The 24,612-nt window shown below is 38.7% G+C and overlaps 2 protein-coding genes across 6 annotated transcripts; both read left to right on the top strand.

Annotated features, from left to right (window-relative positions):
• The first annotated feature begins 4,222 nt into the window (after nt 1–4,222).
• lum (lumican) lies at nt 4,223–7,705 on the top strand. Its single transcript, XM_046874387.1, has 3 exons — nt 4,223–4,536; nt 5,222–6,125; nt 6,212–7,705. Exons 2-3 carry the CDS (start codon nt 5,255–5,257, stop codon nt 6,364–6,366), a joined length of 1,026 nt encoding a protein of 341 aa, XP_046730343.1. The 5' UTR covers nt 4,223–4,536; nt 5,222–5,254; the 3' UTR covers nt 6,367–7,705.
• A 7,155-nt stretch (nt 7,706–14,860) lies between these two features.
• kera (keratocan) lies at nt 14,861–22,487 on the top strand. 5 transcript variants are annotated; one of them, XM_046873809.1, is made up of 4 exons: nt 17,057–17,300; nt 17,445–17,531; nt 20,366–21,240; nt 21,338–22,487. In XM_046873809.1, the coding sequence occupies exons 3-4, from the start codon at nt 20,379–20,381 to the stop codon at nt 21,505–21,507; spliced, it is 1,032 nt and encodes a 343-aa protein (XP_046729765.1). In that variant the 5' UTR covers nt 17,057–17,300; nt 17,445–17,531; nt 20,366–20,378; the 3' UTR covers nt 21,508–22,487. The 5 variants fall into 5 exon arrangements, with proteins under 5 accessions (XP_046729764.1, XP_046729769.1, XP_046729765.1 ...); XM_046873808.1 differs by lacking the exons at nt 17,057–17,300; nt 17,445–17,531 and adding an exon at nt 14,861–15,143; XM_046873813.1 differs by lacking the exons at nt 17,057–17,300; nt 17,445–17,531 and adding an exon at nt 16,804–16,874.
• Nucleotides 22,488–24,612: the final 2,125 nt, after the last annotated feature.

Below are 24,612 nucleotides of genomic sequence, written 5' to 3'. Positions count from 1 at the left end.
CCACTGTTTATCCGTGAGATATTTCTACAACTTGATTGGAGTCCACCTGTGGTAAATTCAGTAGATCGGACATGATTTGGAAAGGCAGACACCTGTCTATATGAAGTCCCACAGTTAACCATGCATGTCAAAGCATATGAAGAGCCAAAGAATTGTCTGTAGACCTCCGAGACAGGATTGTATCGAGGCACAGATCTGGGGAAGGGTACAGAAAAATCTCTGCAGCATTGAAGGTCTCAATGAGCACAGAGGCCTCCATAATCGGTAATGGATGAAGTTTGGAACCACTAGGAATCTTCCTAAAGTTGGTCGCTCAGCCAAACTGAGCGATCAGGGGAAAAGGGCCTTAGTCAGGGAGGTGACCAATAAACTGGTGGTCACTCTAAATTAGATCCAACGTTTCTCTGTGGAGAGAGGAGAATCTTGCAGAAGAACAACCATTTCTGCAGCACTCCACCAATCAGGCCTGTATGGTGGCAGGAACTGGGAGACAAGTCAGAATCGAAAGAAAGATGAATGCAGCAATATACAGAGACATCCTTGATGAAAGCCCGCTCCAGAGCGCTCTGGACCTCAGACTGGGGTGACGGTTTATCTTTCAACAGGACAACGACCCTAAGCACACAGCCAAGATAATAGAGTGACAACTCTGAATGTCCTTGAGTGGCCCAGCCGGAGCCCAGACTTGAACCCGATTGAACATCTCTTGATGTTGTGATTCCAATTTATCCCAAAGGTGTTTAATAGGGTTGAGGTCAGAGCTCTGTTGCAAGGGATCTACCACTCCAATTCATTTAAAGCATATCTTCATGCAGCTGGCTTCATACACAAGGACAATACCATGCTGGAACAAGTTTGGGTCTCCTAGTTCAAGTAAAGGGAAAATTTACTGCATCCAAAGACATCCCATACAATTGTGTGCCTCCAATTATGGTTTAACAGTTTAGGAACAAAGCACATATGGCTGGAAAAGTCAGGTGTCCCAATACCTGTCCATATAGCATGTCTAGTTTGCTTCACCCTTGTGTCTTCTTCATTATTATGACAATTATTGAATATGTTACCCATTCTCATAATCCTCACTTTTTTCTTACTTTACACTGCTTCGCATCTCACCTCCATGTCATCATTCTAGTGTTTTCTGGCTTTGACTTCAGCTTCTCTCTGCCTCTGTATCACTGTTAAGGTAGTTTAATCTTAGATGATCCTTCCATGTAGGACATCTTCCCATTCATTACTCCATGACTCTACTTTCAAGTTTTATAGGTTTTATTTGGGTCTGGGTTAGAGGACTGGTAAGGCCATCACCAGACAGACATTTTGTGGTCAGTCTGATTTTTTTTTTTTTTGTACATCTGGGGAAATGCTTTTGGAATATTTTCCTTCAGGAAGATCCAACAATGACCTGGTTTTCGCGCCTAACAGCCAAAAGCGTCATCTACTTTCTGGCCATTTTTTGCACTTGTAAAAATAAATAAACATGTTTATAGTAAACAGCAGGCTATTGGACAGGAGTTCTTAGTTAAATAAATTCAGACAAATGTGCCAGTAAACAAACGAGCGAAAGCGGACGGAGCCCAGACTTGCTGTCGGAACAACGCGAAGGTCTTTTCAGTTTCCATTCCTTGGGATCGTTTAAAAAAAAGATAGAAATCCACTTTTTGTGAGAGAGAAGAGCTGGTGAAAGAAGGAAGACCCTGCGCTGAACTTTATCTGGTTATAAGCTCACAACGAACAGTTAACATGGTTTTAAGTCTATAATTATTGATGAGGAAATCATGCTCAATTGCATGTTGCTAGTACAGCTCAGTGATTCTCGAAAAGAAAATCCGCCTCACTGTTTTGTGGCTTAAAATTGAGATGCTTATGTTTAAATTCTTACTCACAAATCTTCAACACTACATTGTTGTAAGAACCAAAAAGTATATTATTATTCTTTCTCCAGCACCAGCTACAGTTTCATAGTGGGTGTTTGAAAATGATGTCTAATCTGGGGGAATTACTGACAAATTCTTATTTTAAAAACCCAAATCCTGAGCAAAAAGAACCATTATTCAGTATAAAATAGAATATTAGAGAGCAAGTAAAAAAAAAAAAAAATTTTACAATGTGTGAAATATAAATAAAAACAGAATGCAATAATAAGCAAATCTCATAAATCTCATAAATGGCAAACTGTGTTCACAGACAATGATTTCTGGAGATGTTAATGAGCCCATGCAGTGATTTCTATTACAGAATCATGACATATTATATCGAATCATTGTTTTAAATGCATAGTTGCAAGATATAACATTTTTAATAATGCTGATGTTTGATTATGAATATTACCTGAAGCTGTTGACCTGTATCTGCATAATTATTTCACTGTGCTGTTTTCATGTGCTTGGCTGATTTCAATAGTCATTTTTGCCATCAAACATTGATTGGAATTAATTGCATAGAACAAGATAATAACTAAAATCAGGAACTAAATTCGTAATTGGTAAAATAAAACCCAAAGGCTTCCGATTACTGATTGGAAGGTTGGGGTGCAAGTCAAAATATCACCAAACTGCCACTCTTGGGGCCCCTAACCACGGTCCTTAACCCTCCATGTTCCAGAGGCACTGTATTATGGCTGACCCTGCACTTTGACCGCAGGTTCCTAACATCATTGGGATATGCAAAGAAAGAACTTCACTGTGCTGTAAAGTACATGTGACAAGTATAAATCACCATTTCCATAGCCTTTTTTCTTTTACTTTAAACTCCAAGCCAGATATAGCTTGTTGCATTTTGCAGACGAACTTATCCAGAGTGACTTACATTTATCTCAGTAATACAAAAGTAAGGCCCAAAAGTGGAAGCTTGGTGGTGCTCGGATTTAAACCCAAAAGCACCCTTCTAATCTGAAGTCCAACATTATTTCCACTGCACTTACCACTTCCCTACCAGTTCCCCCATTTTAGCATATAAATTGAATTGAGAGCTCTAAATACCTAGATTAATTAAATAATTAGTTTCACAGTAAAATCAAATTGAATTAAAATTAGACTAATAGTGAGGTCCGATTTTTTTTAGTTGAAAATTATGCAGTCATAGGAAACTATGTTTGAAGAAGTCTTTTTTTCTTAAGTGGTTCCAGATTTGCTTCAACTACCCCCACCCCCCCCCCCAATCCAAAAGACCTTTCACCTGAGCTATTTATCCACCTAAAAATCCATATGTCTATCATATGAACAATATTATATAATACCAGAAAATCTTGGCCTCACGTTCACGCATATGATCACATTCTTTCGAATATGAAGACAAAATCTGGCTGAGGCTCAGCGTGCTCTAAGAAATAACATACTGCTTTTTGCCTGGCTCTCAAGTACTAACACATGTCTGTGTGGTGGAGGGATAGAGCAGTAGCGAGAAGGCTTTTTGTGAGAAATATTTATGAGAAGCCCTGTTTCATCACAGACCATACAAATCGTCAAAAATGTTATGTTTAAAGGTGGATATCCTGTATATTTTTTCAACCCCAGATTGAGCAAAGTAAATTTGTGCAGAGAACATTCCAAGCGACAACCAGGCATAGTGTAAAGATACAAGTACCAACTAGCACAACTTTTCTCTATTCTCCAGTTAAGAAAGGTTTGCAGTAATCTTTGTGTCTGCAGTCCAGAAGCATGCTTCAATATGACAGCATGCTGAGAAAGAGAGAGGCAGAAAGCAGGATATACTCGCAGATAAAAGGATGCCAGCTGCCAATTTTATACACATCTGCAGAGCATTGGACGTGCTTTCACTAGATGCCATGCTCTGCAGACAACCGGCAAAAGGCAACAGTAGTAAAGGTCTTATGTAAGTTTGGTCTGGCTTCAGTTTCTTCCCCTGCTTCCTTCTGTCACTTTTTCCGAAGCTAATTTACAACCGCACTGGACTGGTTAATATAATGGCCGGCAGTTGGCATCACATGCAACCGAATGTTTTTTTTTCTTCTTCCTCGACTTTCCACAACATTTTATGAAACCAATATTGTTCCAAAAATGTCTTTATATAAATGTTTTCCCCATTTTAAAAGAAATGTTACGCTTTGGAAATGTTCAGAGGTGGCGTCATGCTTCGCGTGCCTTGGTGTTGCTTCTTCACAATCGTTTGTTTTGTTTTAAAGGGTAATTTGGAATGATTGGATAATCGAGGTGTGTGGGGGTGTGTATATAAACCAAGCAGGTATAAATATTTTGCGACGTTTCTTGCAAGCCTTTGCACCCGAAGCACCTCTGCAGATGCGCTAGCCGCACCTGAATCTCGTTACATGCTAGAATCGACATGCCACGGCACACGGAACGCTGATATTCCACAAGCTGTCTGACTGCTGTTTTCCATCATCCTAGGTCCACTGTAGTTTAGCTGAGCCAGTTTTCTCGTTCTCGATTTTCCCTCCTCTCTTTCTTCTTTTCTCTATCCCTCCCTCTCTCTTGCCCTCCCTCTCTCATCCTCTCCAGAGACCTTGGGCCACACACACCTCTGCCTGCAGCCTGAAACAGGGAGAGAGAGCGTAAGGTAAGTCAGATCCTACCTGATAGACAAAAGGGTTCTTCTGAAAAGTTTGAGATTCGGGCTCTGTTTTGCGTCATATCGTTTGCCTTTGTGTTTGGCGTAGGTTCAAATCGAGGTCTGTTTCGGTGTATTCGAGAGGTCTGCCTAGTTCAGTTACATGTACGCCTGCACTGCAGGATTATGTGAGCTCGGAATTTCCTTCAACACTTTCTAAAAAGATTTGTTCTGATTTTGCATGATCAAGCATAATGCAGAATATGTGCAAGTACGGTGCGAAGTACTGTTTGGTGAAAATTCCTAAATCCAAGACAATATATAAAATGAATGTACACTTTTTTTTAATATACTGACAGAATCATCCGTGATTTTTTTGCATTGTTGCTTTTGTGCTTTGAATCCCACCTGTAATGGTTTACATTAAAACCGTGCAGGAGGGGTGAGATGTTGTATGTTTTAGATTGAGGAGGGGCAAGAAGGGTCGGATCATGAGTAAGCAGTATAAGTAATCCCTAATGAGGCATAAACGTGGATTTGTGTACATGAGGCATCTAATTTATTGCGGTTGTGACCTAATTTGTTTGACTTGACATACAAGAATGCAAGTTTATTGATACTGTACAATTTTTGTCTAAGTAAAGTCTTTCAAAGGGAAGAATCTGCAACTTTTTTCTTATTTGTTTTCCGACAGATTTTCCACAGCGTTTGTCACTGCTGTGAAACCATGTTCTCTCTTCGGTCTGTCCTCTTGGCTGGGCTTTTCAGTCTGTGCATTTGTCAATATTATGACTATGACTATGAGCCTGCTGCACAGTCAATGCCATCCTCGCCCAATTGTGCCCTGGAATGCACCTGCCCCATCAACTTCCCCTCTGCCATGTACTGCGATAGCAGAAATCTAAAGAACATCCCATTTGTCCCGACTGGAATCAAATACCTTTACATGCAGAACAACCTTATCGAGGAAATCAAAACAGGTGTTTTTGACAACGTCACTGATTTGCGCTGGCTCGTCCTTGACCACAATAACATCACCAGTGACAAGATCCAATCAGGAACCATTGACAAATTGAGCAAATTGGAGAAGCTCCTGTTCAGCTACAACAAGTTGAGCAAACCTCCTAGCATTAGCTCCAAGTCCCTGGATGAAGTGAAGTTCATTGGCAACCAGCTTGCTACATTTCCCTCAGGCACTCTGTCTGGCATGGAGAACCTCACGACCATCCACCTGGGCAAGAACAAACTGACCTCAGAAGGCATCACTGGGGCCTTCAAGGGACTGAAGTCATTGATGCTGCTGGATTTAAGTGAGAACAAACTAAAAAAACTTCCAGCGGGCATCCCCGCTTCCCTGCTGATGTTGTATGCTGACAACAACGATATCGAAAGCATCCCCAAAGACTATCTAGCTAAACTGCCATTACTGCAGTACCTTCGTCTCTCTCACAACAAGTTGGCCGACGCAGGAATTCCGGGAGGTGTCTTCAATGTTAGTGCTCTCCTGGAGCTGGACCTGTCCTTCAACAATCTTGAGTCCATCCCTGAGGTCAATGAATCCCTGGAGCACTTGTACCTGCAAGTCAATAAAATAAGCAGTGAGTGCCCATGCTCTTCTCATTTGTTGTTTCTCTACCAGTGTGTTCTCACTCCTGTCTGACTTGTGGTTTTTCTTTTCTTCCAGAATTTGACCTGCCCAACATCTGCAAGTTTATCTCACCTGTAAACTACTCCAGACTTAGGTCTCTGCGCCTGGATGGAAACAACCTTACCCACAATAGCATGCCTGATGATGCATCCAGCTGCCTCCGTCAGGCCTCCGAGATCATTTTTGACTAGTTTTCCGCTCGCTGTTCCAGCAACTCCTACCAGCTTCTTCTAAAAGATCTACTCAAATTTATACTTTATATAGCTACAAGGGGGGTAACTTTGCCTCACGGTGACAGAATACCCTATTCATTATGTCAGTATAGCCTCAAATAACCTTTTGGTTATTTGTTTCAAAAAGATCTGTACAATGGAAAAATATAATAGCACCCAAAGTACACTGAGATCTTTGTATTAAATCTTGAAAAAATATCCATTCTTGGCACATTCCAGTATATATATAGTATGAGGCACACCTGTATTATGTTATGTATGACTTAGTGCTTTAATACAAAACATGCTTGAACACCTCTTCGATCCTATTAGTCACTTCAGACATTCCTGTATGTAATATTTATATGGATCAATTGAAGCACAGATCCTCATTTGCTCTTATGCTTTTGTATAGATTGTCTAAATGCTGGCAGCGACACTCTATATTTACTGTACACGCGATAATATTAAGTCTTCAGGAATTAGCATTTCAAATGTAGTTTTAATAATCTTTAGCAAGCTGTAATAACCTGTTTACTCTTTATCTCTTTTCTGTTTCGAATTTTATATCAAAAGGTATCAGCTATAAAATTGTTCATGTAACCAGAAAAAGATGAAAAGTGAAGCAGTCCTACAAAAGCTGTTTACTCAAATATCTCTATATTACTTTTTTCTTCCAAGAGTGTGGTCGTTAGTTCAATCTACTAAGGTGTGACTTGCAAGTATTATAGATTTAAACTGTGAAAAACTGCTATCTATTGCCATGAAACTAACATATGATTTACCCATTAACAGCTTGCTGCTCCATAAACTGCCAAGATTGAAGCAATATTCGATTTTGTTTTACTTGCATGCAATTCATCATACACTCTCTATAAAGCACTCTATTCTATTTTTATGGTATGAACACATAAAGTACATTCTGCATTCAATTGTGCACCTATATTTTGCTCACGTTGCATTGTTCCAATGTCATTAAATAATAGCAGATTTCGAGCATAATTGCAGGTCTATTATGTTAAATGGTGAAAATTTCTTTCAAAAAGCAGTGGATTGTAAAGCAAATAAATCAAGTTTCCTAAACACGCTGTAAACTTCACTTTCATCACATTACAGTACTCTAATGCTCGCTTTCTGATTTTTCACCTATTTCATTTGCACTTACTTTCCGCTTTAATAGGAACACCCAAACATGGATGTTGGTGCCAGATGAGCTAAAACTGCTGATCATCCAGGGTTTTCACACACACCAGTCTCGAATGTTTGAACAAAACGGTGCAAAAAAACTAAATAAACCAAAAAATATTTTTGAGTGACAGTTCTGTGTGGAAGTTGAGTGGAAATGCTTTGTTTGTGAATGTCAGAGGGAAATGGACAGATTCGGTCAAGCTGTCCTGAAGTAACTGGTTTTATAGTAATTTAGAATCAGCATGCACAAAACACTGTAAGGTCTTGTAATGGATACACAGGGGGATGAGGGCAGCTTAGTGGTTAAGGCTTTGGGTTATTGGTCGGGAGTTCAAGCCCTGTTATCGCCATGCTGCGATTCTTGGGGCTCCTGATCAAGGACTTTAGCCATCAATGCTCCTGGGGTGCTGTATTATGTCCATGGTATATATATGAAGGAAGAATTTCAATGTGCTTTAAAGAACAAAGCACCTCTTTTTACCTTTATAACAGCAAAATCCAGGTTCCACACCTTCCAGTCAAGATTATCATGAGCACAGAGTACCCAAACTTTATAGGTAGAAGCCTGGAAATTATTTTTTTTCCATATTTCAATTGCCTAGTTTTACTGAGCCTGTGTCAAACATCAGCGGACAATGGTCAGTCAGTGAGTGGGGGATCCCCTGCCCCACCATACAATTAGCCCCCTGTGGTGTTTCATTGCCTGTTGGCAAAATGCCAGGGATTATTCCTGACACTAAATATCATTAATAGAGGTTTTATATATATATATATATATATATATATATATATATATATATATTGTTGTATATTATATATTATTTGGAATAGTGCAACCTCATTCAGAACCCCTTGCTATTAGTTATAATGAAGTTATAATGACACGCCCATGTTGTAATCGCATGTGCAGACGGGACAGTGTCAAGATGTCCTAACTGGTAACGATGCCAAAAACCTCTCTGTGCATCATTATAACTGATGCAAAGGGGTTCTAAACAAGCTTGCACTGGTTCCAAACAATTGCCGACGCCCCAGGTTCACCAACACCTAGTTCCAAATTCCTAATTCCCTGTGCCACTCTGTACAATATAATTCAACGAAACAATGTAGAAATGTGAATTTTATGTTACATATTAAAAGCATTCGCCTTAGTGTCAAGATTATGGCCCTGAATTACTTTTCCCTTCATTCATTGCACTTCCACATACTCCAAGTCACATGCTACAGTGAGGAAAATAAGTATTTGAAAACCCTGCTATTTTGCAAGTTCTCCCTCTTAGAAATCATGGATGGGTCTGAAATTGTCATCGTAGGTGCATGTCCACTGTGAGAGACATAATCTAGAAAAAAATCCAGAAATCACAATATATGATTTTTTAACTATTTATTTGTATGATACAGCTGCAAATAAGTATTTGAACACCTGTCTATCAGCTAGAATTCTGACCCTCAAAGACCTGTTAGTCTGCCTTTAAAATGTCCACCTTCACTACATTTATTATCCTAAATTAGATGCACCTGTTTAAGGTCCTTAGCTGCATAAAGACACCTGTCCACCCCATACAATCAGTAAGAATCCAACTACTAACATGGCCAAGACCAAAGAGCTGTCCAAACACACTAGAGACAAAATTGTACACCTCCACAAGGCTGAAAAGGGCTACAGGGAAATTGCCAAGCAGCTTGGTGAAAAAAGGTCCACTGTTGGAGCAATCATTAGAAAATGGAAGAAGCTAAACATGACTGTCAATCTCCCTCGGACTGGGGCTCCATGCAAGATCTCACCTCGTGGGGTCTCAATGATCCTAAGGAAGGTGAGAAATCAGCCCAGAACTACACGGGAGGAGCTGGTCAATGACCTGAAAAGAGCTGGGACCACCGTTTCCAAGGTTACTGTTGGCAATACATTAAGACGTCATGGTCTGAAATCATGCATGGCACGGAAGGTTCCCCTGCTTAAACCAGCACATGTCCAGGCACGTCTTAAGTTTGCCTATGACCATTTGGATGATCCAGAGAACTCATGGCAGAAAGTCATGTGGTCAGATGAGACCAAAATAGAACTTTTGGGTCGTAATTCCACTAAACGTGTTTGGAGGAAGAAGAATGATGAGTACCATCCCAAGAACACCATCCCTACTGTGAAGCATGGGGGTGGTAGCATCATGCTTTGGGGGTGTTTTTCTGCACATGGGACAGGGCGACTGCACTGTATTAAGGAGAGGATGACCGGGGCCACGTATTGCGAGATTTTGGGGAACAACCTGCTTCCCTCAGTTAGAGCATTGAAGATGGGTCAAGGCTGGGTCTTCCAACATGACAATGACCCGAAGCACACAGCCAGGATAACCAAGAAGCATATCAAGGTTCTGGTGTGGCCTAGCCAGTCTCCAGACCTAAACCCAATAGAGAATCATTGGAGGGAGCTCAAACTCCGTGTTTCTCAGCAACAGGCCAGAAACCTGACTGATCTAGAGAAGATCTGTGTGGAGGAGTGGGCCAAAATCCCTCTTGCAGTGTGTGCAAACCTGGTGAAAAACTACAGGAAACGTTTGACCTCTGTAATTGCAAACAAAGGCTACTGTACCAAATATTAACATTGACTTTCTTAGGTGTTCAAATACTTATTTGCAGCTGTATCATACAAATAAATAGTTAAAAAAGTCATACATTGTGATTTCTGGATTTTTTTTTTAGATTATGTCTCTCACAGTGGACATGCACCTACGATGACAATTTCAGACCCCTCCATGATTTCTAAGTGGGAGAACTTGCAAAATAGCAGGGTGTCCAAATACTTATTTTCCTCACTGTACGTACTTGATCACTCACACATATTTCCTGTTTCGTCTTATTGTTGTCACTATATAGTTTGTGGATTCTCGCTTTCTCGTCTTGCTTTTGTCATTCGCAGGGAAATCATGTGCTCCTGTCAATCAGAGCATCACTAACCATTCACTGGTGTCTAGGAGTTCATGTTTGTGGTAGAGGGCAGATTGCATTTTTCTGTGCATGTGCTAAGTTGCCCTGTGATGGATCACAAACAGAAATGAACACGAACAGGATGAATGAGCACAAATCTCCACAAAATCTAGTGGAACATCTTCCTAGAAGAGTGGTGGTTATTATAACAGTAAATTGGGAGTAAATGAGGAATGGGAAGTTTTAAAACTCCAGATGAAACTTATGAACAAAGAATGGGAATTGTCAAGTTCAAAATGCTTTCATACATTACAAATCAAATGAAAAATATGAAAGAAACCTGATCTCATTGAAAAGTCAAAAGAACATATCTCTTTGGATTTCATAGGAATTTTCATGAGGTAAAAAAAATCAGTACTGTGAACTTTCACATCTTTTCATATCAGCTGAGCTGGGAGAACTCTTAATGATTGGCAGGTATAGGACCATGTTGGCTCTCCCTGGTCGTTAGTAACATTCCAGTTTTCCAAAATTTCTAAACACAAGTTCCAATTTATTTTTTGGAGTAAAGCTAGATCATGAGTTGCAGCAAAACAGTTGTCATGACTTTATTCTTGAACAGAGCAAAGACTTTTAAAGTGAATTGAATTCACATGCACAGAAAAAAAGAATACAGTGCATATTTTCTTCTTGCTGACTCAGACATTAGATACACTCTTGGTTAAGCCTGTTTGGTCTGAATGTTTTGCCTTTTCCATGTAGAGCTGTACACTACTGTATTCAATATTTTTAACACAAAATAGGAATTTTATTCAAAGCAAGGATTTGTAAGTGTTTTTAAGTGTTCTTTTGACACTTTCAGGTCTTAAAGCAAAATCTACTACATGTGATGGATTTGCAATCTGATCCTACTCCACATAAGTAAGCGGTGATCTGTGTTTTCAACCAAAATGAAGCATTAAACGAACATCTTTATGTTCTGTATGTTTAACTGTGATATATGTACCGTGTTTTTCGGACTATAAGCCGCTACTTTTTTTCTGCCGTTTTAAACAACAAAGCAGCTAATTTCTGAATTTTTCCTGGGTTTTTCACGGTTACACAAACTGCAAGCCAAAAAACTGAGCGACATAACATTAGACCAATGACATTTCCGAACGGAAACGAAAAAACGCACCTCTCCTGTGTTCTGAGCTGCACAGCATCGGGAGAAAAACTTCCACCGGTGTTGATTTTTTAAACGCACGGCGATGCCAAAAGATAAACTCTCGAGAGAAATAGTTGTGAAAGGAAGGAGGAAGACAGTGAACAATGACTTACTTGGTCGGCTACTGTTTAGATACAAGCCGTTGTAACGCGTTGAGTCTGGGTGAAGGGAGAGCTCGCTAACTCCAGTTACAACAGAAATCATATAAGCACAGACAGGTTTCCAAAACTCTTGCTTTTTAATTTTTCTTGGCAACAGCGTTACGGGTTAGACAAAGAAACTTATAAATGAGCATCAGAAAATAATGAGGACATATTCCTCGGCACACATGCAGTAATACCGGAAAAATGTTGCGGCAGGCTATTCCCAAAATGCCGCGCTGCTCTTATAGGAGCCACAACATATTTCACCCGTGTAAAGTTAATTAGTTTCAGTGTAGACACCTGCGGCTTATTCGTGTTCAAAATAAAAATCTTTGTCAAATTCAGTGGGTGCAGCTTATATATGGGTGCGCTTAATAGTCCGGAAATTACGCTATGTGTATTAAGCAGTAATGTAATAACAATGCACCAATGTTCTCCCCATGCTTGTGTGTTTCTTCCTGGTTCTTCGGTTTTCTCCTACCTCTCTAAAAACTTACCATGCAAAATTGCTCCTTGGTGTGTCCCTTCCAGGACATACCCCTGTCTCTTGCCCAGTGTTCCTGGGATACTCTACAGATCCACAGTGACCTGACTAAATGTATTTGGTTCTGACAAACAGAAGCTTGCTGAAAACTGTTAAATATTCTGGGCAACTGTGATTAAACAGTCATTCAGTGATTACAATGATGCCCTTTATTTATTTCTTTTTTTGATATTTCATTTTTTCCATGAAAATATTTGTAGTCCTTCACATATCCACACAGGCCATTGGGTTTTATACTTTATTCAGGAACATGCAAAGACTTTATATTAAATAATATGCTTCAAGCTTTGTGGCAAGAACCACATTTTAGTGTAATGTTCAGGTGTTTACAAACATTTGTCCATAAAACATTATTCAGGTTCTTCTATGGACAAATGTTTGTAAACACCTGAACATTACACTAAAATGTGGTTCTTGCCACAAAGCTTGAAACACATTATTTTATATAAAGTCTCTGTATGTTATAAATGTATCATTTCACTTACTACAACTCAGAGGCCAAAATCTCTTCAAGTCTGTTCACAAAGCAAAGGTTGGAGTAGAAGAACTCAAGTGGCCCAAACTCAAGAACCCTGACCACCTTTTGATTGAAGCAGAATGCTGATTGAAAGCCAGACCTTCTCATCTACCATCACTGCACAACCTTACTTACAATCTCTTGGCTAAATGGCTCTTCCTTATAGTTATGTTCCAAAATTTAATGGTCAACCTTCCCAGAAAAGTGGCTGCTACAGCAGCAAAGGCGAAATCAAGTCCTTGTTAATGGAAATACTTTTAGGATGTTCTTGAAGCACAAATAGGTGTAATAGTAAGGTGAGTAAAGGTAGATACTTTCCTTCCCCTAGTTTACAAGTAACATATACAACCACAATTCCAATAAAGTTGCGATGCTGTGATAAAATTTAAATAAAAACAGATCGCAGTGATTTGCAAATCTCATAAACACATTCTACTCACAATAGAACATAGAAAACATATCTAATGTTTAAACTGAGGAAATGTACCATTTTGAGGAAAAATAAGGCCATTTTCTATTTGATGGCTGCAACATGGTTGGGACAGGGCCATGTTTACCACTGTGTACCATCACATCTGGGAACTGAGGAGACCAGTTTCTGAAGTTTTGGGACTTTTTTGACCACAGTATTATATAGTATATATATAGTATTTCACACTTGTCATTCATAATGATACTCGGCAATCATCTGAGTGAGTTCATGTATGCAGAATATTGTAGCTCCAGCTTTTCTCTGAGGGTGTTTTGCTGCTGTGGATTAGAGCAGATGCAGGAATTTGAAAAAGATCAGAAGGAGCATGTTAATCTTTCATGTAGCTGTTGTATGATAGTGCAGAGTTTACTGGTGAGCAGTGGTGGACAGTAAGGAAGTAAATGTAATTTGTTACTGTACACACTTTAACTTCACTACATTTCAAAGCCAAATATCTGTCTTTATTTATGAGTTATTATTGTTATTATAATTGTGAGTGGATAAGAACTTGTTTTGATTGGCGCTTGGTGGTATCTACTGATCACCAACATACAGTTCAGCATCAGTTCAACGTCGAGCAGAACATTTTGAGAGAAATAAATGATGAAGAAACTCCTGCCTCGAACTCGCCACAACACCCATGGCCTTATTTGCATGATTTTTTTGAAATAGTTCAAAAAAAGGTTTTGGGATCACAATAAGTTTAATAGATACTGATTGATAACTTTTGAAATTATTATGATTATTATGATGTTTGACTCATTAACATCATTCGATTAATAGATTGGTGTGCTGAGAGTAACATTAGAGTCTTTTTAAATAAACTACGTTGATTAAGCAAAAGTCCTGTAACAAAAATGCTAATTGGAACATTATAGCCATTAGAAATCACAGTACTTAAGCACATTTGAAGGCTAATACTTTTTTATGTTTAAAGAGAGCATGTTTACTTTTACTGGATTAATATTATACTGAGTTTATCTGTACTTTAACTCAAGCACATGGTTTGTGTCAATGCCCTGTAGAATTTATCCAGCATCCCCTCAAATATTCTTCTATACAACCTTCATAATATTCTAACCTGTTATCCGAATAATTGCACTTGAATAAAACTAATGAAAAGCTGTCAGCTTGCTTTCAAAGCCCCCAGCTCATTTTCTACTTTAACTCTACATATTTTAGCCAAACATGTCTGTGCAATCTCTTTAACCCTGCTCAGGCACATGGACAAACTGATGGATGTGCCCTCTGGGTGGTCTGGGAAATTCAAAATGCCAAAGCCATGCAGCAGAGTAAGCAACCGGTGGGTGTTAGCAATCAAACACACCTTCTCCTCCACCCATATCCGCTATTGCACCGTTCCTTATGCAGCTTCTACTTGAAAAAAAAAAGAGAAAAAGAAGAAGGGGAGAGGTAAAAAAATATAAAATATGTCTGGCTGTTAAAAAAAAATAGCCAGTATAGCATGCCGCAAAGAAGACGAATTGCATGCAGACTCTTATACACGCACTCACACGCACCCTGTATTCTAGCTGAAGCAGCTGTCATGGGTACAGCCTTGGGCGAATAGCACCACAAACAATACATATCTAATAAAGGACAGACAGACAGTGAGGCCGACAGACACGCAGAGACACTCACAGAGCCCACAGTGTACAAGGACCAAGTAGAAGTTCATCAAGACAAAGGGAACCAGGAGAATTGGAGTTTTATAAACATCAACCTGTCCATGCCCAGCTCATCTCTATGTATGAAAAAAGCAGGTAATGTTTCATCTTGTTCATCAATGTTTTATTTTAGGTCTATCAGTGAAGTGTTAGTGATGAGTTTGGAGATGTACCAAGGATGCTTCAAACTATGCTAGATGATGATGATGCCTTGAAACACCTCATGATTTCTTACCTGCTGACTTCTTACAATGTTTCTTATATTTATCTCAAGCAGAATTTTGTAAAAAAGAAATTTGAGCAAAATAAGTAAAAACCTTAGATGATCTATAAACAAGTTGTACAAAGATTTGTATTTTCTAGTTTTTATGTCATTGCGTTTGCTTTTAGTCATTGTTCTTGCCTAGTTTCATTCCAGGGATGTGTGAGGGATAATAAAAAGTCAATATGTTTCCTTTGTGAAAGCAACACAATGCACAATTTGGAACAAATCTAAAGTGAAATATATTTGAAAAAGGAAAAAAGATAGCTCAGAGATTTGGACCACAACATTTCAACCACAGCTTGTCTAAAAGACCTGAACCCAAAAGCTGAGCTAGCACAGATTTACGTGTTCCTTTTCATATCTGGCCAAGAAAGAATAGTTCATCCAGGAAATTATTCAGGTTTCCATTCAAAACTGTATTTCCAAAAGTCAATATTTTGTTTCCACAGACATTTTTATTGGCATGCTGCAAATAGGAAAAGAAACTGAGTTAAGAAACATGATTTTTTTTTTAACAATGAAACTACAAGTATGTGTGTTATATAATGCTTAATTAGAGCAATTTGATACCCTAAACTATGTACATATATATTTTATTGATCTTTTCCAGGTACGAGTAACTGACTGGCTTTATTCAGTAAAGGCATCTGAGTCTGGTATACAAACTGTTTTGCATATATTCCTTACACATCTCCAGTGAAGCACCTGTAGTGCAGAGACATCTGATCTGTAAGAGCATTACTCTAAACAGATGTGGGTTATATTGTGGAATCTGGGTTTTTTTTCCAAAGCTATGTGCTTGAATTGGTTCAGTATCAGTTCAAAGTCTTGGGCGAATACAACCTACATTGCTCAAATAATGGTCTGGAATACTTAAAAACAGAGAGCTTGGCAAACACTTTTAGAAGCACTGTACATCACCAAGATAAATAATATCAGAGCACTGTTGAATTCTTCATTCTGATTGGTCTAAACAAGTTAATTAATTTTCTATTACAGAAGCTCTAACAGTGGTGTAGCTGTGAATCATTGGTTATCAGTATTCGTTCAAGCTTAGCTTCTAAAAGTGTTCTTGTCAATAACCGTTATTTTAGTGAGCAGTAGGATGAAGAGGCAGGATGCAAGTGCATAGTCATTAACTTTTGTTATAGATTAAATGCAACGACACTGTAATCTTCCAAATTGAAAGCCTTTAAAGAGCAACTGAAGAACTTTGGAGTCTCACTCAATCAATATATCCTTACTCTGATTCCAAAGATCAGAAACTAAGAGTATAATCAATTTAACAAATCTTCTGGAAAGGTTAGTATGGGATGAAAAACTCCAGACATGACTGTTTAAATGAACTGAGAATTCTTCATGGATCTAAAATTAGATCTTTTAGTCAGCATGTGAAGACAGCGGGTGACTTAGCTATTCAGACATGTTGGTGAAAGTTCATTCCTCCACCTAACAGAACAGAGAAGAGCATTGATGCATGCTGGGAGATGGTGGGCCCAACAAATGGCACTAGAGAATTGAAGGAAGCATGGCGGAGTGTGAGGTTTGAAAAGTGCATGCAGGTAGGTGGGTTCTGGTCCATTTTGGTTTTGTAGGCTGTCATCAACATACTGTAGCAATGGTATGAAAATGCATGAAATATATTACCTCAGCAAGAGTGTCTAGAAAGAACAGAAATGGACCATGCGTGAAATCTTGTGGAACACCAGTGGATAGTTAGCATAAAGATGTGAATCCCCTCTTTGTCACTTGATACAAGTAGGTAGGAGGCAAACCCTTTCCATGCCATTCTACAAATTCCAGAACTCGTGAGGACGGCTTGGTGGTTGACTGTTTTGAATGCTGCTGAAAGATTAGGGAGTATAAGGATTAATGGTAGTTTGACTGATCTAGCACTATTAGGTTTCTCAGTGATGGCCATATGGGAAGTTTTTGTGCACTGTGCTGCTTTGAAGAAAGATTGGATATCATTTTGCAGGTTATTCCGGGTAAGATAGAGAGATTGTACACAGCACATATGATATTTTTTAAAAGAAAAGAGAGAAGTGATAGTGAATAGTAGCCACTGATATCTGAAGTATCCAGACTTTGTTTCTTCAAGATGGGAATAAGCCTTGCTGTTTTGTATGCAGTTGGCACATGATCAGTTGCTGCTAGAAGAGATCAGTGGAAGAAGGTCTTGTCTGATGATCTGGAGGTTTGCAGAGGACCGGATCCAGGTGGTACATAGAGGGATTGCAAAACAAGATAACTTGAAGGAATTTTTCTATTGATAGGGAAGTAAGTGTGTCGAAGAACCGGAAAGTAAATAAACAGGATCATTCTGGTAAATGATAGTGATTAGAAAACGATAGTGTAGATGCAGAGCATTTTTGGAAGAAAACAGCATTTTTAAATGTATCCGGATTAGTATAGACGTGGCCTTAGTTCTGGGAGTTTATCCATTCCAGCTACAATTAGCTACAATTATGTATTGAAATATATATTAGTGTTCGATTTTGTCTAAAATATCCAAATGCTTTTTATGTTTCTACAAACTAGTAAAACCTTAAAAGAAGTAACATCTCTATATATTTAAAAACAAATTAAAGATCCAAATTATAACCACTGTTACAATTCATGAAGGACAATCTACCACTCCCACTCAGACCACCAGAAGACAGCCTAATTGACATTTCCAAATGTCTTTTTCTGTTGCCACTATTTCTTCCTGTGTTTGTGCCCACCTGCTTTCTGTTCTCTCTAATTAGTTCCCTTATATATGTTTTGTCATTCACCACCTTTGTTGCTGAGTATCGTATTTAATTGGGTGTTCAGGTATCCAGTCAAATTTATGTTAACGTTTTCTAGCCTAATCAGTTGCATTCAAAACTAGCTGTCTCTATTTGCATACACTGCTCCTACCTTGGATTTGTTACAATTGCTCTGTATAACTGATTCAGCTAATTAAGATTCAGCTAATGCACAATTAAATATCGGCCAGCCATGCTGAGAGAGTTAAATTAAGAATGTCTGTAAGGGGTAAGGAGAGCAATTGTCTGCATATCAATTGTATGACTAAAGGTCAAGCATGAGCTCTAGTGCCACTTAGATAGGGTAGTTGAAACCACATTGTGAAACCTTCGTAGTTTTTTGCAGACTCTTTCAGTACAGTGATAAATCAGCTTGAAGTTGCATTTCACACGATTATACTTACTACCATTAAGGTCAAGTAGAGCTGGCTTGGTCAGACATTATTACTTGAGGTCCAGATTGTCTCATTGATCTCAGCTTGCTCAAAGAAAAAGCCTGAACCCGAAGAAATGTGGTTCAATATGGAAACCAGACTGCAGACTCAAAGAATTTAAACCATTACCAGATGAGTGAACATATAATTCTTATCATGAGTGCAGTTCGCGGTAGTCTGATATAAAAATGTTAGACAATGACCACTGACAAGACTGTGTTAATATTTCAAGGCATACTGTGAAAAGAACAGAAAAAACATGTAACTTTTGGTTCCATGCCAACAGATGACATTTGCTTAGACTTGACAACCCATGACTCATGACTTCTTCTGGTGTGAGTAACACTATACAGAAAAGGCTCTACAGTCTTGTTTTACAGGAAAGGCTTTATTCATATGCTTGAAAACGTCTCTAGGTTATGAACGTAACCCTAGTTCCCCGAGGAAACGAGACGCTGCTTCGTAACGCTTTGGGAACGCCCCTGCGTTACGACGCAGCTCGAGTTCCCGAAGGGGAACCAGTTGTTTCTGCCATTTGTGGCCCTTATGGTGCTCCAGTACCTATACATCATTAGATATACAATAACTTTGAAGGCATGGTGTAAAACTCTTCTAGTCTCTTTGTGAAAATTTTTTTTTTTTTAAATACTTTATTGATCCCACAGAAAATTTTTTTATTTGCATATCCCAGTTATGTAGGAAGCTGTGGTCAAATGTATTACAGTGCCCCTAGAGCACAGAGGGTTAACGGCCTTGATCAAGGGCCCCAAACATTGCACTGGGGCTTCCAATCAGTAACCCGGAGCCTTAACTACTGAGCTACCACCTTCCCCTTATAAGCAATTACAAAGGATGAATGAATTCATTTATTCATTCATTTATTAATAACTGAAAAAGGTTTTCTGATTGAATCAAGTGTTCTTAGATCATGAGTCCACAACTATAACTTTGCTGATCAGTGGCTATAGATAGCAAAATTGGTTGCTTCAATTGGATAGAAGGAACTAAGTACTTTTTTCCTGTCACTCTCCGCAATAGTCATGGGCATCAGAGTCATATACATCTGTTAATTCATTTATGTGGAATAGCACTTTCCTTTGAAAACCTGTGATGTAGCATGGTGCAGTTAAGTAGTATCTGTTATATCCTAAAAAAGCTGGTTGGTGGGTGGGAAATGCCCAAAAACAAAACTTCGAGTAGAAATAGGGGAGAATCTAAATCAGGCAAGGCCATTAACCCTCAACTGCTTAACTGTATAAGTGAGATCATTCTATATAGGCAACTTTCAAATGCCATACATGTAAATATTTTGTAAGTTACATGTATGTAAGTATAAGTAAAAAAAAAAAAGGTAAAATAATAACATATAACAGTTGGTCATAAAATCTTACAAACCATTACAGCAAAGAACTTTAATAGGTAAGTGAGCATTGCTAGAGTGACCTGCAAATGCGATTAATTCTAACCTAAGATGCAAACCTAATCTAGATATTGCCTAAAGAAAAATTAAGACACACGACTGTTAAAAAAAGGAGAGTCTTTCCACCAATAAGAAGCAGTGAGATCTTTATTTATGAATGTGTATAAATATTACAGAAATCTCTGATTAGATTTAAAAAATGTGCAGTTCTACCACAGCATCACTGCTGCTACGTGAATAATAGGTATCCCGACACTACAGAGACCAAGGGATGCCCTAAGAGTCACACAGAATATAGATTAACATGGCAGAGGTAGAGCTGCATCTTCCTGGAGACAGAACAGGAAAATAACCTCTGGTTTTAAATATCACAGGCCCTTGAAGTTGTATACCTTTTGTTTCCGCAGGTTGAGGTTCAACATGGAGTCCTTCCTTATTGCGTTAGCAATCCTGCTACTCTTTGTCTCAGTGAACTCTGAGGAAATGTCATATGAACAATTGCTGTCCCAACTGCATGCATGCCCCAAAGAGTGCTACTGCCCTCCCAGCTTTCCCACTGCAGTCTATTGCAACAACAAGGCGCTGAAAAGAATTCCCAAGATCCCACCTTTCACTTTATATCTGTACCTACAGAATAACCTCATTGATGTCCTTTCTGCAGATGCCTTCCAAAACGCCACACAGCTAAAGTGGATCAACCTTAATCAGAATAAGATCTCAAATGAGGGTGTGGAAGAGAACGCCCTTAAATCCATGTCCAAAATATTGCACCTCTACATGGATGCGAACCAGCTGACCTCCATTCCTTCCCCACTTCCCCCAAATCTAGAGCAGCTACACCTCTCCAGAAACCAGATCTCAAAAATCCCAGCAGGTGTCTTTTCTGGGAAAAAGAATCTTCTGTTACTGAACCTGCAGGGGAACAAACTTCAGGATGATGCGGTCACTGAGGTCACCATTAAAGGCCTCAGTACTTTGGTTCAGATTAACTTGGGAAAGAACCAGCTGAACAGTATGCCTAAAGGTCTTCCTCCAACCATTATGCAACTCTACTTGGATGGCAACAACATTCAGAAGATCCCTGCAGGATATTTCAATGGGCTCCCCAAGATGACCTTCCTAAGGCTTAATCACAACAAACTAGTTAATGGAGGAATCCCAAAGAATGTGTTCAACCTTTCTAGCATCCTGGACCTACAGCTTTCTTACAACCAGCTTACAGAGGTACCACTCATTTCTTCTGCTCTGGAGCATCTACACCTGGACCACAATAAAATTAAAAGTAAGTCAATAACTAACCATCTAATAAAGGTATCTATTAAGAAAATTAATCAGAGCACAGTGGTATAACATGTATTACATATTTGTGTTCACTACAGGTGTAAACTCCTCTAACATCTGCCCTGTTTCCATTGATCATTTGGACAAATATTCTGATGAAATCGTCCCTCGACTCCGCTACCTCCGCCTCGATGGGAACGTAATCGAGCCGCCCATTCCCAGAGATCTGTTTAACTGCTTCCGTCATCTCAGTGCTGTAGTCATATAGCTAAAGAACTAGGTCCCAACTTTGGCTTAGGTGGAAAGTGAAAATGAGAAAAAGTGAAAGGAATCATCTTGTCGTCTTGATGCATTGATACTTGGCAGAGAGAATGGGTTTAGAGACTGTTTATTTTGTTTCAGAAGTGACTTCTTTGTGACTGTTCAAGTCCCAGCTGGGTAAACATGGTACAAGGGGAATCGTATTTGTCAGTAAGGATGTTGATCTGAGTGTGAGGGTAAGGCAGTCTCATCATGTTTGGGAAAGTATGTACAAGCTACAAATCACATTGAATCAAATTTTATTTGCAGGCCAGGGTGAATAAATATCCAGCTTTTCCTAAAAATGAGACTGCATTACACAACATTTTTGAATTAATATAATAATATATAATATATATTCATTATATATTAAATTGACATGCACTAAATTGCTGTGAGACATGAGCAGTTTGAGATCTAATATAGTAGTAGTTTAGTGTATGTCAGCAATTGAACCTATAGAGGAAATGATTGATCTCTTTTTATTCATTACTCATTTTTTTGTTATTTTTTGAGGGAAGAGGCTCAGGGTCTTTGGGATGATCTTTAACTGAAACATGAATTCTATAGAATTTTAATGCAAATCCAAATGATGTTAATCACCTACATAATGTCTCTTTGGGTTTGGAAATGCTGCAGACAAAATGCTAAATAAAACCTGCTTTTAATCAAATGCTGAACTCATAGCATTTTATTGACTTAATGACCTGGGAATAGTAGCTTGTTGCCTTTACAATAAAATTCAATTGTTTTAAAACTGCATGTCTGTATCCACGTCAAACTGTGACCATTTAAGTGCACATAATAAAAAATGAACATGAAAAAAATATTACATTACCTGTCTATACATAACTCTAGTAACTGAATTACATAAAAACAAAACGAAAAGCGATCTGAAATGCTGGTGTCTAAATGTCTAAAAGTCAATTCAATTAATTTTTATTTGTATAGCACTTTTAGGAAAAGACATTATCTCAAAGCAGCTTTACAGAGATAAAGCAGTGATAAGAGTGTATAGGTTTATTCCTAATAATTGTAGGTTTATCTCTAATGAGCAAGCCAGTGGTGACTGTGGCAAGAAAAAACTCCCTGAGATGTCAATGGTGCATAAATGATGCTGAAGAGTGTAATATGGTAATGCAGGATGTAAGAACGCGGTGATATCAAAAGTTTCGAGACTAGAGTGTATAAAGGACATTAGACAGTGGATGCTTGATAACATTCTTCTGCTCAACTCAGATAAGACGAAAGTAATTAGACTACTGTAACGCTTTACTGTTTGGGTGTTCGAGTAAGTGCATAAATAAGCTTCAGTTAGTTCAGAATGCAGCAGGAAGAGTCCTCACTAAAAATATGACCACATCGCCCCTGTTTTAATCAGTCTACACTGGCTCCCAATCAAATCTTGCATTGATTATAAAATACTACTACTGACGTATAAAGCACTTAACGGTCTCGCGCCGCAGTAGCTGAGTGAACTTCTGTACCAGTATGATCCTCCACGCCTACTCAGATCAAAAGGTTTTTTGTTGGTACCTCAAATAATGAAGACTACAGCAGGGGGCAGATCTTTCTCTTATAAACCCCACAGTTATGGAACAACCTTCCAATCAGTGTTCGGGACTCAAGCACAGTCTCAGTGTTCAAGTCAAGGCTGAAAACTTATTTATTTAGTCAAGTCTTTTATCAGTAGATTTTTTTTAAGTAAAGGCTCAGATCTGGAGGGTTCATGGATATCGAGTGTTTGGTGAACTGGGATATTTGTATTCTATTGTCCCCTCACTCATTCACTCAGGTTTGTTGATGGTGGTGTGGTGAGTTGTCTCTTATCCCAGGGATCCCTCATGTCTGTGTTACCTTCTGGTTCTCCCTTTTAGTTACACTGCCATAGCAAATCCCAACTGCACAGTGACCTTAACTTTCATACAACAATAAGGACACATAATAATCCATATCCTTTTCTTCCTGTCACCCCTCTTCTCTCACCCTTTCTCTCTCAAGGTTTCTTCCTTATGCCATCTCAGGGAGTTTTTCCTTGTCACAGTCGCCTCCAATTTGCTCATCAGGGATAAACTTACACTTATAAAGAACATATACATTTTTTATCACCACATTATCTGTGTAAAGCTGCTTGAAGACAATGTTCATTGTTGAAAGCGCTATACAAATGAAAATGAATTGAATCGAATAGATCTGTTTACAAGGAAGTACTTCACTTTTACATTTGCACACTATCACCTTCAAAATAGTCACCCTTACACAGCAATACAGTGCTTCCAGCATTCCTGCCACTTCTGGAATGTATTCTGGAGGTTTTCTTTTGGAACCGTGTTAAGCACCTTCTGCTATGCGCTACTGTTGCGGTCTAAGATGGGACTGCAACATCTCTAACTATCTAACTATCTCAATGTTATGTTCTGCACATTTTATAATTGATTTGTTTTGTGGGCAGGAATGTAGAAGAAATGTGGGGGGGAAATATTACAATAGTGTTCTTAACATACAACCCTGAGGCGCACCTGTGCTAAGTGTCAGAATGAATAATTGTTTTGAATCTGGCAGACTAATGCTGGTCAGACATAAAGCATATGAAGCCAAATTGATGCTTGAAATTCTTGTGTTAAATGCTGCCATGTATTCAATAAACAATATCCCGAAATGTTTTTGTTTTTTCTTTTTGGTGATTGAGTTAAGTCAGATGAGTGTAAAGGGCTATGGTGATGAACACTCTATAGAACTGTTGGTACGAAATGCATACTGGTGTTGGCCCATGGTTTCATATGTCTCACCATGTGCTTAGTCTGGAAAAACAAGACTGTTTTTGAGGAAATATTTTTTATTGAATAATAAATGTTAAACAAATTGTTAGCAACAACTCACTGACTCTCATTCCACTTGTTCTTTTTCAGTTTCTCCAATACAGATTCTGAAATTTCAGTTACACAGACACCAGGATATTTATGTAAGTTTATTGACAGAGAGAATGTATGATAGACCTCTTTGAAGGGCTATAAAACCATTGAATTACATATCAGTACATGAAGAACAAAAACCTAGCTGAAGGCTGTACTGT

This window comes from Silurus meridionalis, chromosome 18 (assembly GCF_014805685.1).
Source record: "Silurus meridionalis isolate SWU-2019-XX chromosome 18, ASM1480568v1, whole genome shotgun sequence".
NCBI lineage: Eukaryota > Metazoa > Chordata > Actinopteri > Siluriformes > Siluridae > Silurus > Silurus meridionalis.
Note: the sequence above shows the minus strand (reverse complement) of the source record. Positions and strands in the feature narration are given on the sequence as shown.